This window comes from Carcharhinus amblyrhynchos, unplaced genomic scaffold (assembly GCF_965287045.1).
Source record: "Carcharhinus amblyrhynchos unplaced genomic scaffold, sCarAmb.v2.hapA scaffold_39, whole genome shotgun sequence".
In the NCBI taxonomy this organism is placed as follows: domain Eukaryota; kingdom Metazoa; phylum Chordata; class Chondrichthyes; order Carcharhiniformes; family Carcharhinidae; genus Carcharhinus; species Carcharhinus amblyrhynchos.
This window is the reverse complement of record NW_027649780.1, coordinates 7,373,621-7,386,248: the sequence shown is the minus strand read 5'-3', so window position 1 is coordinate 7,386,248 and position 12,628 is coordinate 7,373,621. Positions and strand designations below refer to the sequence as shown.

Sequence of the window (12,628 nt, the reverse complement as noted above, 5' to 3'; positions counted from 1 at the left end):
TGTTACTATGTGACTCCATCACTAATAAAGGAGTTACTGAGAATGGAAAACAATCCCCTGGAAACCAAAAAATAGCCCTTAAAAATCAAAGAGTAGCTTTCGAGAAGATCTCAATACAAGCACTGAAAATAAATACTTTGTGCCCTGCAGATGGATCTTTCAGAGAATGAATTGTAGATTCTGCCCCAGAGATCAAATTAGAACTGAAGCAAAAGTTGCCAGGGGTAGTAGTAGAGGCGGGTACAATTTTATCTTTTAAAAAGCATTTAGATAGTTACATGGGTATGATGGGTATAGAGGAATATGGGTCAAATGCAGGCAATTGGAATTAGCTTAGGGGTTTAAAAAAAGGGGAGGCATGGACAAGTTGGACTGAAGGGCCTGTTTCCATGCTGTAAACCTCTATGACTCTGAAAGTTCTTAATGTTATTCTAAACAGGTTCCTGTTGAGAGTTCTTCAGTTAAGAGGGAAGATCACAGGTGTTACTTTTAAAAAGTGACATTGCAGCCCCGAAAATCAGTGACACTTCCAGAATATTAAATTCCAGCGAGTTACAAGGTTTGCTAACGTCAGCAGAAATAAAATATTGTCAGACTATCAATACTGAACAGCAGCAAAAACAGCAGAATCCAACCCCTGCAGTCATTTATGAACTTGCTGATGTCTCAGGAGCCATTGTGACTGAGTGAATCCCTTCCCACACACAGAGCAGTTAAATGGCCTCTTACTGTGAGTGCGTTGGTGAGCCAGCAGGTTGAAAGACTTTGCGAATCCCTTCCCACACATGGAGCAAGTGAATGGCCTCTCCCCTGTGTGAACTCGCTGGTGAGCAGAGAGGTTGAATGACCGATTGAATCCCTTCCCACACACGGAGCATGTGAATGGTCTCTCTGCAGTGTGAGTGCGTCGGTGCGCAGTGAGGTTGGACGACTGCCTGAAATTCTTTCCACAGTCAATGCAGCTGAATGGCTTCTCTTCAGTGTGAATTTTCTGGTGTCTCAGCAGTGTGGGTAAAGCTGTGAATCCCTTTCCACATACAAAGCAAGTAAATGGTCTCTCTCCTGTGTGAATTCGCTGGTGTGCAATGAGGGAGGATGCCTGTCTGAAACTCCGTCCACAGTCAGTGCAGCTGAATGGTTTGTCCTCAATGTGAACTCGCTGGTGTGACAGTAAGTGGGATGACCCAGTGAATCCCTTCCCACAGTCGGAGCAGGTGAACGGCCTCTCCCCAGAATGAACTCGCTGGTGTGACAGGAGGTGGAATGATTGAGTGAATCCCTTCCCACACACAGAGCAGATGAATGGTCTCTCCCCGGTGTGAGTGCGTTGGTGCACAGTGAGTGCTGAAGAATGCCTGAACCTCTTCCCACAGGAGGTGCAGGTGAATGGCTTTTCCTCAGTGTGAATTCTCTGGTGAGACCAAAGGCCAGATGATTGAATGAATCCCTCCCCACAGACAGAGCAGGTGAATGGTCTCTCCCCAGTGTGACTGCGCCGATGATTTTCCAGCAGGGAAGGGTAACTGAATCTTTTCCCACAGTCCCCACATTTCCACGGTTTCTCCATGGTGTGGTGTCCTTATGTCTCTCCGGGTTAAACGATCAGTTGAAGCCTCATCCACACATAGAACACATGTACAGTTTTTCCTTGCTGTGAATGGTGTGATGTTTTTTAAGGCTGTGTAAATGGATAAAGCTCTTTCCACAGTCAATTCACTGAAACACTCTCACTCGGGTGTGTGTGTACCTTGGTGCTTTTTCAGTCACACTGATGTTTGAAATCTTCTCCTCCAGGCTGAAGACAAACATTTCTCCTTCCACGTTCAAAGTCTTAGGATATTCAAGTCCTATTGAATCGAGACTCTGTCTGATTTTGATGTGATGTTTCCTCACCTCACCTGTAAAAGGAATTTACAAAATTAATCACTGTCAGTCCAGGATAGAAATTTTGAACAGGCAATTCGAATTCTCTTGAACATTTCTTCCTCTCTTGTTCCCCAAATCAAAAAAACCCCATCCCAAACACTCTCCCTCCTCTCTGGGCTGAAATCCAAACCCATCTCATCATCTGCAGGATTTCTTTCCTCCACTCCCAGTTTTCTCCCTCCCTCTCCTCTGTCTGGGTTCAGTTCGACAACACCAGGTTTAAGTCCAACTGACTTATTTGATAGTAAACTCACTAGCTTTCGAGGTTTCCCTCTTCTTCAGGTGAATGGAGAGTTCTGGCCTCAGACAGAGAATATAAAGCACAGACAGTTTACAGATTACTGATTAGTATGCAAATCTTTACACTTAACCTGCTGTTCAAGTCCTAAAGTGGCCGACAATGTGAGTGGAAGGAGCACTGATCACAGGTTAAAGAGATGCGTATTGTCTCCAGACAGTACAGTAAGTGAGGTTTTGCAAACCCAGGCAAGTCACGGGGGTTACAGATAGTGCGACATGAACCCAAGGTCCCTGTTGAAACCTGGTGTTGACAGACTTTTTACTGTGTTTACCCCAGTCCAACGCCGGCATATCCACATCATGGGTTCAGTTCTCCAGCTTCTGTCTGCAGGCTGACAATAAAAACAATGGGTCTTGTTGGGGGTGTTGGGGCCTCCAGCGGGTATTTGTGAATCCTCCCCGCCCACCTCCCAGGGTTTCCTTCCTTCCCAGAGATCAGAGTCCTCACTGATTTGAGGCCAAAGTGTAACCTCTTATTTACTGACCCCCTCCCCCATCCTCTGATGTGAACCATCCTCCAGTGTCTGAGCCAGGATGGGGCCGTTAACCTGGGCCTGTTCCCGGGAGGGAGGGAGGGAGAAGCCCCGCAGCTGCAAACCAGGGAGCTGACAATGATTCTGAAGGGTTTGCGGATGCACAAAGTGTTTCCAGACCCTCCCAGCCACCGCCTAACGCTGACTCCGCTTCTCCGGGACCATAAGGTCCATAAATACATGCACCTTGCTCCTAACGCCCCCCACAAAGATGGCGACCTTACACCTGCCTTGCTGCTCAAATGCTCCCTACAAAGATGGCGACCGCACATGCGCCCTGCTGCCCACTGATCCCAATAAAGATGGCGGCCGCGCTGCCCATTGTTCTGTAAAGATGTTGATTGTAAAATCAATCACCTTCGGGCTTCTTATTTGCGGTTTGAGGCCCGCACCCGGTTTCTATGAATTTCCCTTTCCTACACAGGATGTTTATGAAGCCTCCTTTCTCACCCGCCGGTTATATTTAACCTCACTCACCCGCTGTCTCCAATTAATCTCTGCTCTCCCTGAGGCTCACCCGGTCCGGCCACTGTCAACACCAGCACTGCGCATGCTCCAATCAGAGCGGCACTGCCTATTGAAGATAGAGCGTATTCTCACTCTCGGTGCATGCTGGGCACCAGCACCACCATTGACCAGTGATATTTTCTGCTCCAATTACAACGGAGTCATCGAGTCACTGGGTGGCACGGTGGCAAAGTGATTAGCACTGCTGTCTCACAGCTTCAGGAACCTGGTTTCAATTCCTGACTTAAGTCCATGTCTATGTGGAGTTTGCATGTTTTCCCCATGTAGGCATGGGTTTCCTCCAGGTGCTCTGGTTTCCTCCCACAGTCCAAAGATGTGTGGGTTAGGTTGATTGGACATGGTAAATGAACCTTGAGTGTCCCAGGGTGTGATAGGTTAGAGGGATTAGCAGGGTAATGAAGCGGGGACAGGGCCTGGGTGGGATTGTTGTCGGTGCATTCGATAGGCCAAATAATCTCCTTCTGCACTGTAGCAATGATATGTCAGGAAATTAAGTTAGTGACACACATCCAAGTGTGTGGGATCTTCTCCATAATTCCATTTTGGATTTTATTAAAAGCAAAAAAAAATCCTAAACGTCAGGTGTTAAGTTACTGGAATCTCAGCAGATGGTGTGAACAACTGTCGTTTTTCTCTCAAAGAGAACACTGAAACAGCTCCTGAGCACAAAGACTGTACTGAGCGAATATCAATTGCTTTGAATTTTTAGAACTGGAATGATAACAGGTTGAAGAACTAAACCCTTTTGCAGACAATGTTTCCCCCAAAATAATTGTTGTTATGTCAGTAAATGGGATCATCAAGTTTTCTTTTATTCATTCATGGGACATGGGTGTCGCTGGCATTCCAGCATTTACTCCCCATCCATAGTTACCCTTGAACTGAATGCCTTGCTCGGCCATTTCAGAGGACCCTCTGCAGCTCTGGAGGCCAAACCAGGTAAGGGTGGCAGATTTCCTTCCCAAAGGACATTAGTGAACTAGATGGGTTTTTGAGACAATTGGCAACAGTTTCATGGTCATCAGTCAATTTTTAATTTCAGATATTTTTATTGAATTCAAATTCCACCATCACCATTCCTGACAGAACATTTGATTTGATATGATTTATTATTGTCACATATATTGAGATATAGTAAAAAATATTGTTTCTTGTACACTATACAGACAAAACATACTGTTCATAGAGTACTTGGGGAGAAGGAAAGGAGAGTGTGCAGAATATAGTGTTACAGTCATACCAAGGGTGTAGGGAAAGATCAGCTTAATATATGGTAAGTCTATTCAAAAGTCTGATGGCAGCAGCTGATCTTGAGTCAATTGGTATGTGATCTCAGACTTTTGTATCATTTTCCTGACAAAAGAAGGTGAAAGAGAGTATGTGCGGGGTGCATGGAGTCCTTGATTATGCTGGCTGCTTGTTTGAGGCAGAGGGAAGTGTAGACAGAGTCAATGGATAGGAGGCTGGTTTGCATGATGGACTGGGCAACATTCATATTTCGTAGTTTCTTGCAGTCTTGGTCAGAGCAGGAGGCTAATGAAACTGCGATACATCCAGAAAGGATCCTTTCTATGGTACATCTGTAAAAATTGGTGAGAGTCATAGTAGACATGCCAAATTTTGTTAGCCTCCTGAGAAAGTAGGGACTTTCTTAACTCTGCAGCGTGGAGGCACCGGGACAAGTTGTTGGTGATCTGGACATCTAGGAATGTGAAGCCCTGATTTATTTCAACTTCACCCCTGTTGATGTAGACAGGGGCATGGTCTTGACTATGCTTCCTAATGTTGATGACTATCTTCATGGGCAATGTTGGTCTGAGGAATCAGGTGATCGCTGATAGGACTGTTTTGTGTCAGTGGACTGATCAATATTTAAGAACTCAGCAATCAACTGGGATGAGTACCACAGTAACAAACATTATTAGTAATAATAGAAGCATAGAAGACTGTGTGCCTAAGAAGAAACCCCATTTGTTTCTCAACTGGAAACCATAGATGAACAGGGATATCCACTGATGCTGAAGTCCACGTGTGAGGTGTTCAAGTCATGTGACCTTGACCCATATAAGAAATCCAGATACAATCTACAGAGAACCATCAAAGACATCAAGAGTCAATATAGGACCAAGCTAGAGTCCCAGGCTAGCCACACAGGCTCCCATCAACTTTGGTAAGTCTGCAAGACGTGACAGGCTACAAAATGAAGGTATATAGAATCGCAGGCACCAATGCATCCTCCCTAATGAGCTCAATGCAATCCTGCAGAAGGCAACAGAGTGGCAAAACTATTGGTGTGAAAATCTGTATCTTTGTCCAAATCAGCCTTTCCAGAAAGGGTCGTGAACAAGACACCCTCCAATTTTCAATGGAACACAACCATCCAGCAAAGGGAAGCAGAGTAGTAAAGCTGATTGACTGTCGGCATGGAAATCTGCATCTTTAGCCAAATTTGTTTCAATCTTCCTTTTGTTGTGATATCCTAATTTGCTAAAGATACTTTTACTCTCATTTTAAACATATCAAAGTCTGACCATGCTTTGTAAGCATCCAGTAGATCATCTATCTTGTCAATCTCATCATTGAACCTGAAAAAAAGATCCAAGACTTCATCTGTATTGAACTGATGGACATCCAGATCACAAAATATTTTGTTTATGATTTTCTTTTTGATAGTAAGTGACAAGGCCAAGACCAGATCTTGTTTCCTCCTTCGTGGGGGTGTAACGCATGTCCACATCGCCACTTCATTCTTCCACTGGTTGTATGGTTCAGATTTTGAGAACATTGGCAGGTCATCAGACCCTGACAATTCCCACTCGCTTTCAGCCATTTCTCACAAAAGCTCCTGGAATTGTAATCTTCTGTCTGAAATATACTTTCCTTTAGTTTTCAAACTTCACTATGAGACAAACGTTCTCTGTTTCCGTCTTATAATCCTGACAGGTGAAGAAACTGGAGCCAGTCTTTACTTGGAATAATGAAACATTGCAGGTATTTAACGCCTAACTCCACTCTATGTCAGCAAGTTATTTGCACTCAAAATCATCCAATCAATGTCCTCCATCTATATATTTTTAACCTAAAATGATACAGGTAACACCCAGGTTTGGAACAGATAATAGATTTAATTGGAGTGACTGCTGTGATGTTTCCATGAGTTGGATCATCCAGGGAATCTCCCACAATCATGGCAGACAAATGATCTTTGTGTAAATTTGTTGGTGTGTAGGCAGCCAAGATGACTCAGTGAATCCCTTCCCACACTCGGAGCAGGTGAACAGCCTCTCCCTGATGTGAGCTTCCTGGTGTCAGCAGGTCAGATGATTGAGTGAATCCCTTTCCACACAGAGCAAGTGAGATGTCTCCCCTCACTGCAAACCTGCTGGTGGTTGCACAGTATGGATGATCAACTAAATCCCTTCCCACAGTCAGAGCAGGTAAATGGCCTATCTCCCATATGAAATCTGTGGTGTCTCTGCAGAGTGGATAACTGAATGAACTGGTGTATGGCCTCTCTCCAGTGTGAATTTGCTGCTCTTCCTGCAGAATGGATGAGTGAGTGAACCTCATACCAGAGTCAGCACAAGTGAATGGCCTCTCCTCAGTGTGACTGCATTGATGGGTTTCCAGTGCAAATGGATAATTGAATCCCTTCCCACAGTCCCATTTCCATGATTTCGCCATGATGCCAGTGTCCTTGTGTCTCTCCAGGTTGGATGATCAGTTGAAGTCTCATCCACACACAGAACACGTGTATGGTTTCTCCCCGCTGTGAATGGTGTGATGTTTTCTCAGCCTGTGTAACCGGTCCACAGAGGGACAAATGGGCTTGAGGAACTGAATGAATTCCTTCTGTGCCGTAATGACATTGATTCAAAGATACAGCGTAGCTACATGTATTATGATACTAAATTAGTAAAAAAGAAATCCACTGAATTAGAAAACAATAAAAAAGGCTGAACAGGTAACTGAATCTCTCCTCACAGTCTCTAGATTTCCATTGTTTCTCCTCAATGTGACTGTGGTTGTGAACAGTGCTGTTTCTTTCATGTTCAAAGTTCCCTGCTTTTCAATTTACTATAAATTGTGCAGTTCCATCCAAACCTGATTTGATGTTTTGTGTGAGCTTCCTGACCCCAGATCCTCCCCTTCTAAGACCAGTTGTATTAACATCTATAACAAAGCTGGAGTTTTTTTTTCAATTCAGCAGAAACAGCCCAAATAAACATGGTTCAATCTGAATATTAACAGCAAAAATCCAATCACAATACTTAATTGTGAACTCACTGGTGTCTCAGCAGATTGGCTGAAATGACAAATCCCTTTCCCAACAGGAAGTAGGTGACGGCTTCTCCCTAGTGTGAATTCGCTGGTGCCTTGCTAGGTGGGATGGCGTACTGAATCCCTTCCCACACTGGGAGCAGATGAAAGGTCTCTCTCCAGTGTGAATACGCTGGTGTGTCAGCAGATGGGATGACTGAGTGAATCCCTTCCCACACTGAGAGCAGGTGAATGGTCTCTCCCCGATGTGAACTCGCTGGTGTATCAGCAGATAAGATTGGTTAATGAATCCCTTCCCACACTGGGAGCAAGTAAACGGTGTCTCCCCAGTGTGGATTCGCTCATGTCTCAGTAAATTGGCTGAGTCAGCAAACCCCTTCCCACACTGGGAGCAGGTGAACGGTTTCTCTCCAGAGTGAATTCGCTGGTGCATTGCTAGGTGGGATGGCCGATTGAATCCCTTTCCACAATGGGAGCAGGTGAATGGCTTCTCCCCAGTATGAACACGCTGGTGTATCAGCAGGTTGGATGACTGAGTGAATCTCTTACCACACACAGAACAGGTGAAAGGCCTCTCCCCAGTGTGATCTCGCTGGTGTATCAGCAGTTTGGCTGAGCGAGTGAATCCCTTCCCACACTCGGAGCAGGTAAACGGTCTCTCCCCAGTGTGAACCCGCTGGTGTAACAGCAGAGTGGATAACTGAGCGAATCCTTTCCCACACTGGGAACAGATGAAAGGCCTCTCCCCAGTGTGAACTCGCTGGTGCGTCAGCAGATAAGATTGGTTAGTGAATCCCTTCCCACACTGGGAGCAGGTGAACGGCCTCTCTCCAGTGTGAACTCGCTCATGTCTCAGCAGATTGGATGAGTCAGCAAATCCCTTCCCACATTGGGAGCAGATGAACGGTTTCTCCCCAGTGTGAACTCGCAAATGCATTGCTAGCTGGGATGGTCTATTGAATCCCTTCCCACACTCGGAGCATGTGAATAGTTTCTCCCCAGTGTGAATTTGCTGATGTCTTGCTAGGTGGGATGGCCTATCAAATCCCTTGCAACACTGGGAGCAGGTGAATGGCTTCTCTTCAGTGTGACTGCACCGATGAATCTCCAGTTGGGATGAGAAATCGAATCCTTTCCCACAGTCCCCACATGTCCATGCTAAATCCCTGTTGTGACTGCAATTATGTGCTGAAAGAGCAGATGATTGGTTGAAGTCTTGTCCACACACAGAGCACATGTATGGTTTCTCTCCACGGTGAATGGTGCTTTTTTCTTCCATGTTCAAAGTGCAATGCCATTCAGGTTACAATAAATTGGCTGTCTCCATCAGATTCTGATATGATGTTTGGTTTCAGTTTCCAAACTCCAAATCCTCTCCTAAAACCCTGTGAAATTGATTTAAAACAGAAAAAAGGGAGTGAGAGAGAACCCACAAAAACACAAAGGTAGCTTGTGAAATTGAGCTGAATGAATTTGGGAATTTGTGGGGCTGGCACTGCTGGCTTGTCATAAAAACTCAACTAGCTCACTAATGTTCTTCAGGGATCGAAACCTGCCACCCAGTCTGGATCTACACAAGACTGTGGACACTGTGGGGGGACACAAAGAGAAATAGAAGAGAGCAGGGATGAAGGAGAGGGATTTTATACATTTACAACTCAACAAGAACTTTGACAGAATCTCCCAAACCCTCAACCTCCATGACCAAGGAACAGTGTAGTGGGTTAGAAAGGAATGCCATCAACTTCAAGTTCTCCTATAACTCACATCCTGACTTGTGTGACATCCTGTATTAAAAGAGCATGAACTTTTTTTTATATAACTAATGGGAAGACTGAATCCATTATGCTCAGTCCCCACTGCAAACTCCACTCCCTTGCCAGCAACTCTATCCCTCTTCCTGGCAACTGTCTGAGGCTGAACCAGGCAGTTCACAACTGGGTGAAATATTTCACCTCAGTTTGAGCTTCCAACCACATATCCACATCATCAAGGCTGCCTATTTCCAAAGAGACATAGGTTCAAGGTGAGAGGGGGAAAGTTTCAGGGAGAATTGAGTGGGCAAGTTTTTCACGTAGAGAATGGGGGGTGTCTGGAATGCGTGCCAGAGGGGGAGGGGGGGAAAAGGTGCACTAGCAACATTTAAGAGGCATCTGGATGGATGCAAGAATAGGGAGGGAATCGAGGGATCCATACCGAGTAAGGGCGGAAGTTTATTTTAAAGTTTAGTGAGGTCATCATGGTCAGCACAGGCTTGGCGGGTCGAAGGGCCTGTTCCTGTTCTTTGTTCTTCCACCTCAGGGACATCCCCCAGTCTCAGCTCATCTGGAACCCTCACCCATTCCATTGTGACGTAACCTCTCACCCATTCCATTGTGACGTAACCTCTCACCCATTCCATTGTGACGTCTGGAACGTCCGAGCACTCCTTCATTGCGCATGCTCCAGACCGTTCTCAGAAAACATGGCGGCGACTTACACGGGCCTGTCTCGGGGAAAAGCCTGAGCAGCTTCCCCCGCTACAAACACCGCATAGGAGCTTCGGCCTACAACTACCCGTCGGCTCCAGCCCTCCCTCATGATCCATCCCACGGTATCTCACCGGCTAAGAATTTCCACAACCGCCCCGATCGTGAGTTCTCATCGGCACTACGCATGTTGTCAATCACAACAGGAGTATTGGGGTCTAGACCCGCCCCTTTTTCATTCCGATTGGCTGGAGGATCAACCCCTGCTCGGTCCTCCAGTCCCGCCCCTCATTCATTCCGATTGGCTGGAGGACCGACAGTCGTGCCCCTTGTTCACTCCAATTGGCTGGAGGACCAACCTCTGCTCCGTCCTCCAGCCGCGCTCCCTTTTTCTATTGGTTCAAAGCTGCCGTCAATCACTCCGCGGGCATTGTGAGCTGGAGCACGCGCACTGCCGATGCTAGGCTCAGGCTGCAAAGCCGCAGGAACAAAGTCTCAGAGATTGAAATCAATGGGTTGTTGTAAAACGGGAGGTCAAGGGTTACAGTGAACAACAACTTCTATTTATTTAAAATTTTTAAACCAGAAATCATCCCAGTGCACTTCACAGGAATATCCAGATACATCAGGATATATTAGCACAGATGACCAAGAGATTGGACAAAGAGGTGAGTTTTAAAGAGAGTCTTAAGGGATTTGATTTATCATTGTCACATTTGATTGATTTGATTTATTATTGTCACAAGTATTACTATGAAATGAGAAGTATTGTTATTGTGCTAGACAGACAAAAATATACCATTCATAGAATGTATAGGGGAGAAGGAAAGGAGAGTGTGCAGAATGTAGCGTTACAGTCACAGCTAGGGTGTATAAGGTAGGTCCATTCAGAAGTCTGATGACAGCAAGGAAGAAGCTGTGAAAGTAGAGGCATTGGTGGGCTTTCTTAACTATAGCGTTAGCGTGGCAAAACCAGGACAGACTGTTGGTGATTTGAACACCTAGAAACTTGAAGCTGTTGGCCATTTCCACTTCATCTCCATTGATGTAGACAGGGACATGTCCTCCACTACACTCCTTGAAATCGATGACTATCTCCTTCCTTTTGACATTGAGGGAGAGATTATTGTTGCTGCACCAGTTCACCAGATTCTCTATCACTTTCCTGTACTCCGTCTCATCATTGTTTGAGATTCAATCCACCACGGTGGTGTCATCAGCAAACTTGGAAATTGAGTTGGAAGGGAATTTCTTCACACAGTCATAGTTGCATAAGGACTATATTAAAGGGCTGAGGACAGAGCCTTGTGGGGCATCGGTGTTGAAGATGATTGTGGAGGAGGTCTTGTTGCCTATTTTTATGGATTGTGGTCAGTGGGTTAGAAAGTCATCCAGTCATAGAGGGAGGAGCTGAGCCCCAGGCCACACAGTTTGGAGATGAGTTCTGTCAGAATAATGGTGGTGAAGGCTGAGTTGTAATCAATGAATAGGAGCCTGACATAAGTGTCTTTGTTACTCAGGTATTCTAGGTGTTGAGTGTAGGGCCAAGGAGATGATGTCTGCTGTGGACCTGTTGTGGTGATAGACAATCTGGGAGGTTGAAATTAATTTGAGCCATGACTCACCTTTTGAAACACTTCATACTGATGGATGTCAGAGCTACCAGGCAATAGTCATTAAGGCACGCTGCCTGGCTTTTCTTTGGTATCGGGATGATGTTTGCCTTCTTGAAGCAGATAAGGACCTCAGATTGATGTGAAAAAAGGTTAAAGATGTCTACAAATACCACTGTGAACTGGTCCACACAAGATCTGAATGCTTGTCTGCATAGTCCATCCGGGCTAGTGACTTACCATAGGTTGACTTTTGAGAAGGCTGCTCTGATGTAGGCGATGGTGAGCTCAAATACAGGTTTGTCAGAGCTTCCGGGTTGGACGACGTGCTCTCACTGACCTCCTGCTCAAAATGGACATAGAATGTATTGAGCTGATCAGGGAGAGATGCATTGGAGGCAGTGACTTTACCTGCCTGGAGGGGGTTGTTTACTGTTGAAAGCCAGCTGGGAGTATATTAGAATAACTTGGTCTAGAGGTAACAAAGGAATGGATGATGGTTTTTGCAGTGGATAAACTGAGGCTAACGTGTAATTGGGTAATGTTACTAAGGTGAAAATAGGCGATTTTGATGCTGATGTCGAACAGTTTGGAAGATCATCTTGGAGTGAAATATTTCACCATGGCTGCAAACCTCCTGCTTCAGTCTCAGACATTTGGCGGGGACTGGGATGGAGTTGATGGCTCGAGAACTGAAGGAAATGAACTCAGTCTTGTCAATATTTAAATGGAGGACATTTCTGCTCATCTAATCTTGGATGTCAGACAAGTTCAGATGGTGTAAGCTCAGAGGGGAAATTAGAGGTAATGGTTTTGAAATACTCCTGCTGCCCTGGACAATCCAGATGGTGGAGGTTGAGGGCTTAGGAGGTTTTATCAAATTGTGGTTCAGTTCTAGGTGTATAAAAATGCCTCCCATTTGCCACCCTCTCTCCCTGTCTCTTTCACTACTTTCTCTCTGTTTTGCTTTCTCTCTCTT

At 45.5% G+C, this 12,628-nt stretch overlaps 2 protein-coding genes across 7 annotated transcripts in view; both read right to left on the bottom strand.

Annotated features, from left to right (window-relative positions):
- The window catches only part of LOC145363731 (uncharacterized), a 469,439-nt gene that overhangs the window by 412,012 nt on the left and 44,799 nt on the right, over positions 1-12,628 (bottom strand). The window lies entirely within an intron of this gene.
- Positions 1-12,628, bottom strand: part of LOC145363624 (uncharacterized) — a 51,410-nt gene that overhangs the window by 5,287 nt on the left and 33,495 nt on the right. For 2 of the 6 annotated variants that reach the window (XM_080218808.1, XM_080218814.1), the window contains one exon: positions 6,501-8,605. In XM_080218808.1, the coding sequence (XP_080074934.1) occupies positions 7,582-8,605 (1,024 nt within the window). In that variant the 3' untranslated portion in view covers positions 6,501-7,581. Of the gene's footprint in view, positions 1-192; positions 1,607-6,500; positions 8,936-12,628 lie in introns of those variants that run through there. The other 4 variants (XM_080218816.1, XM_080218811.1, XM_080218813.1 and 1 more) reach the window with 4 other exon arrangements.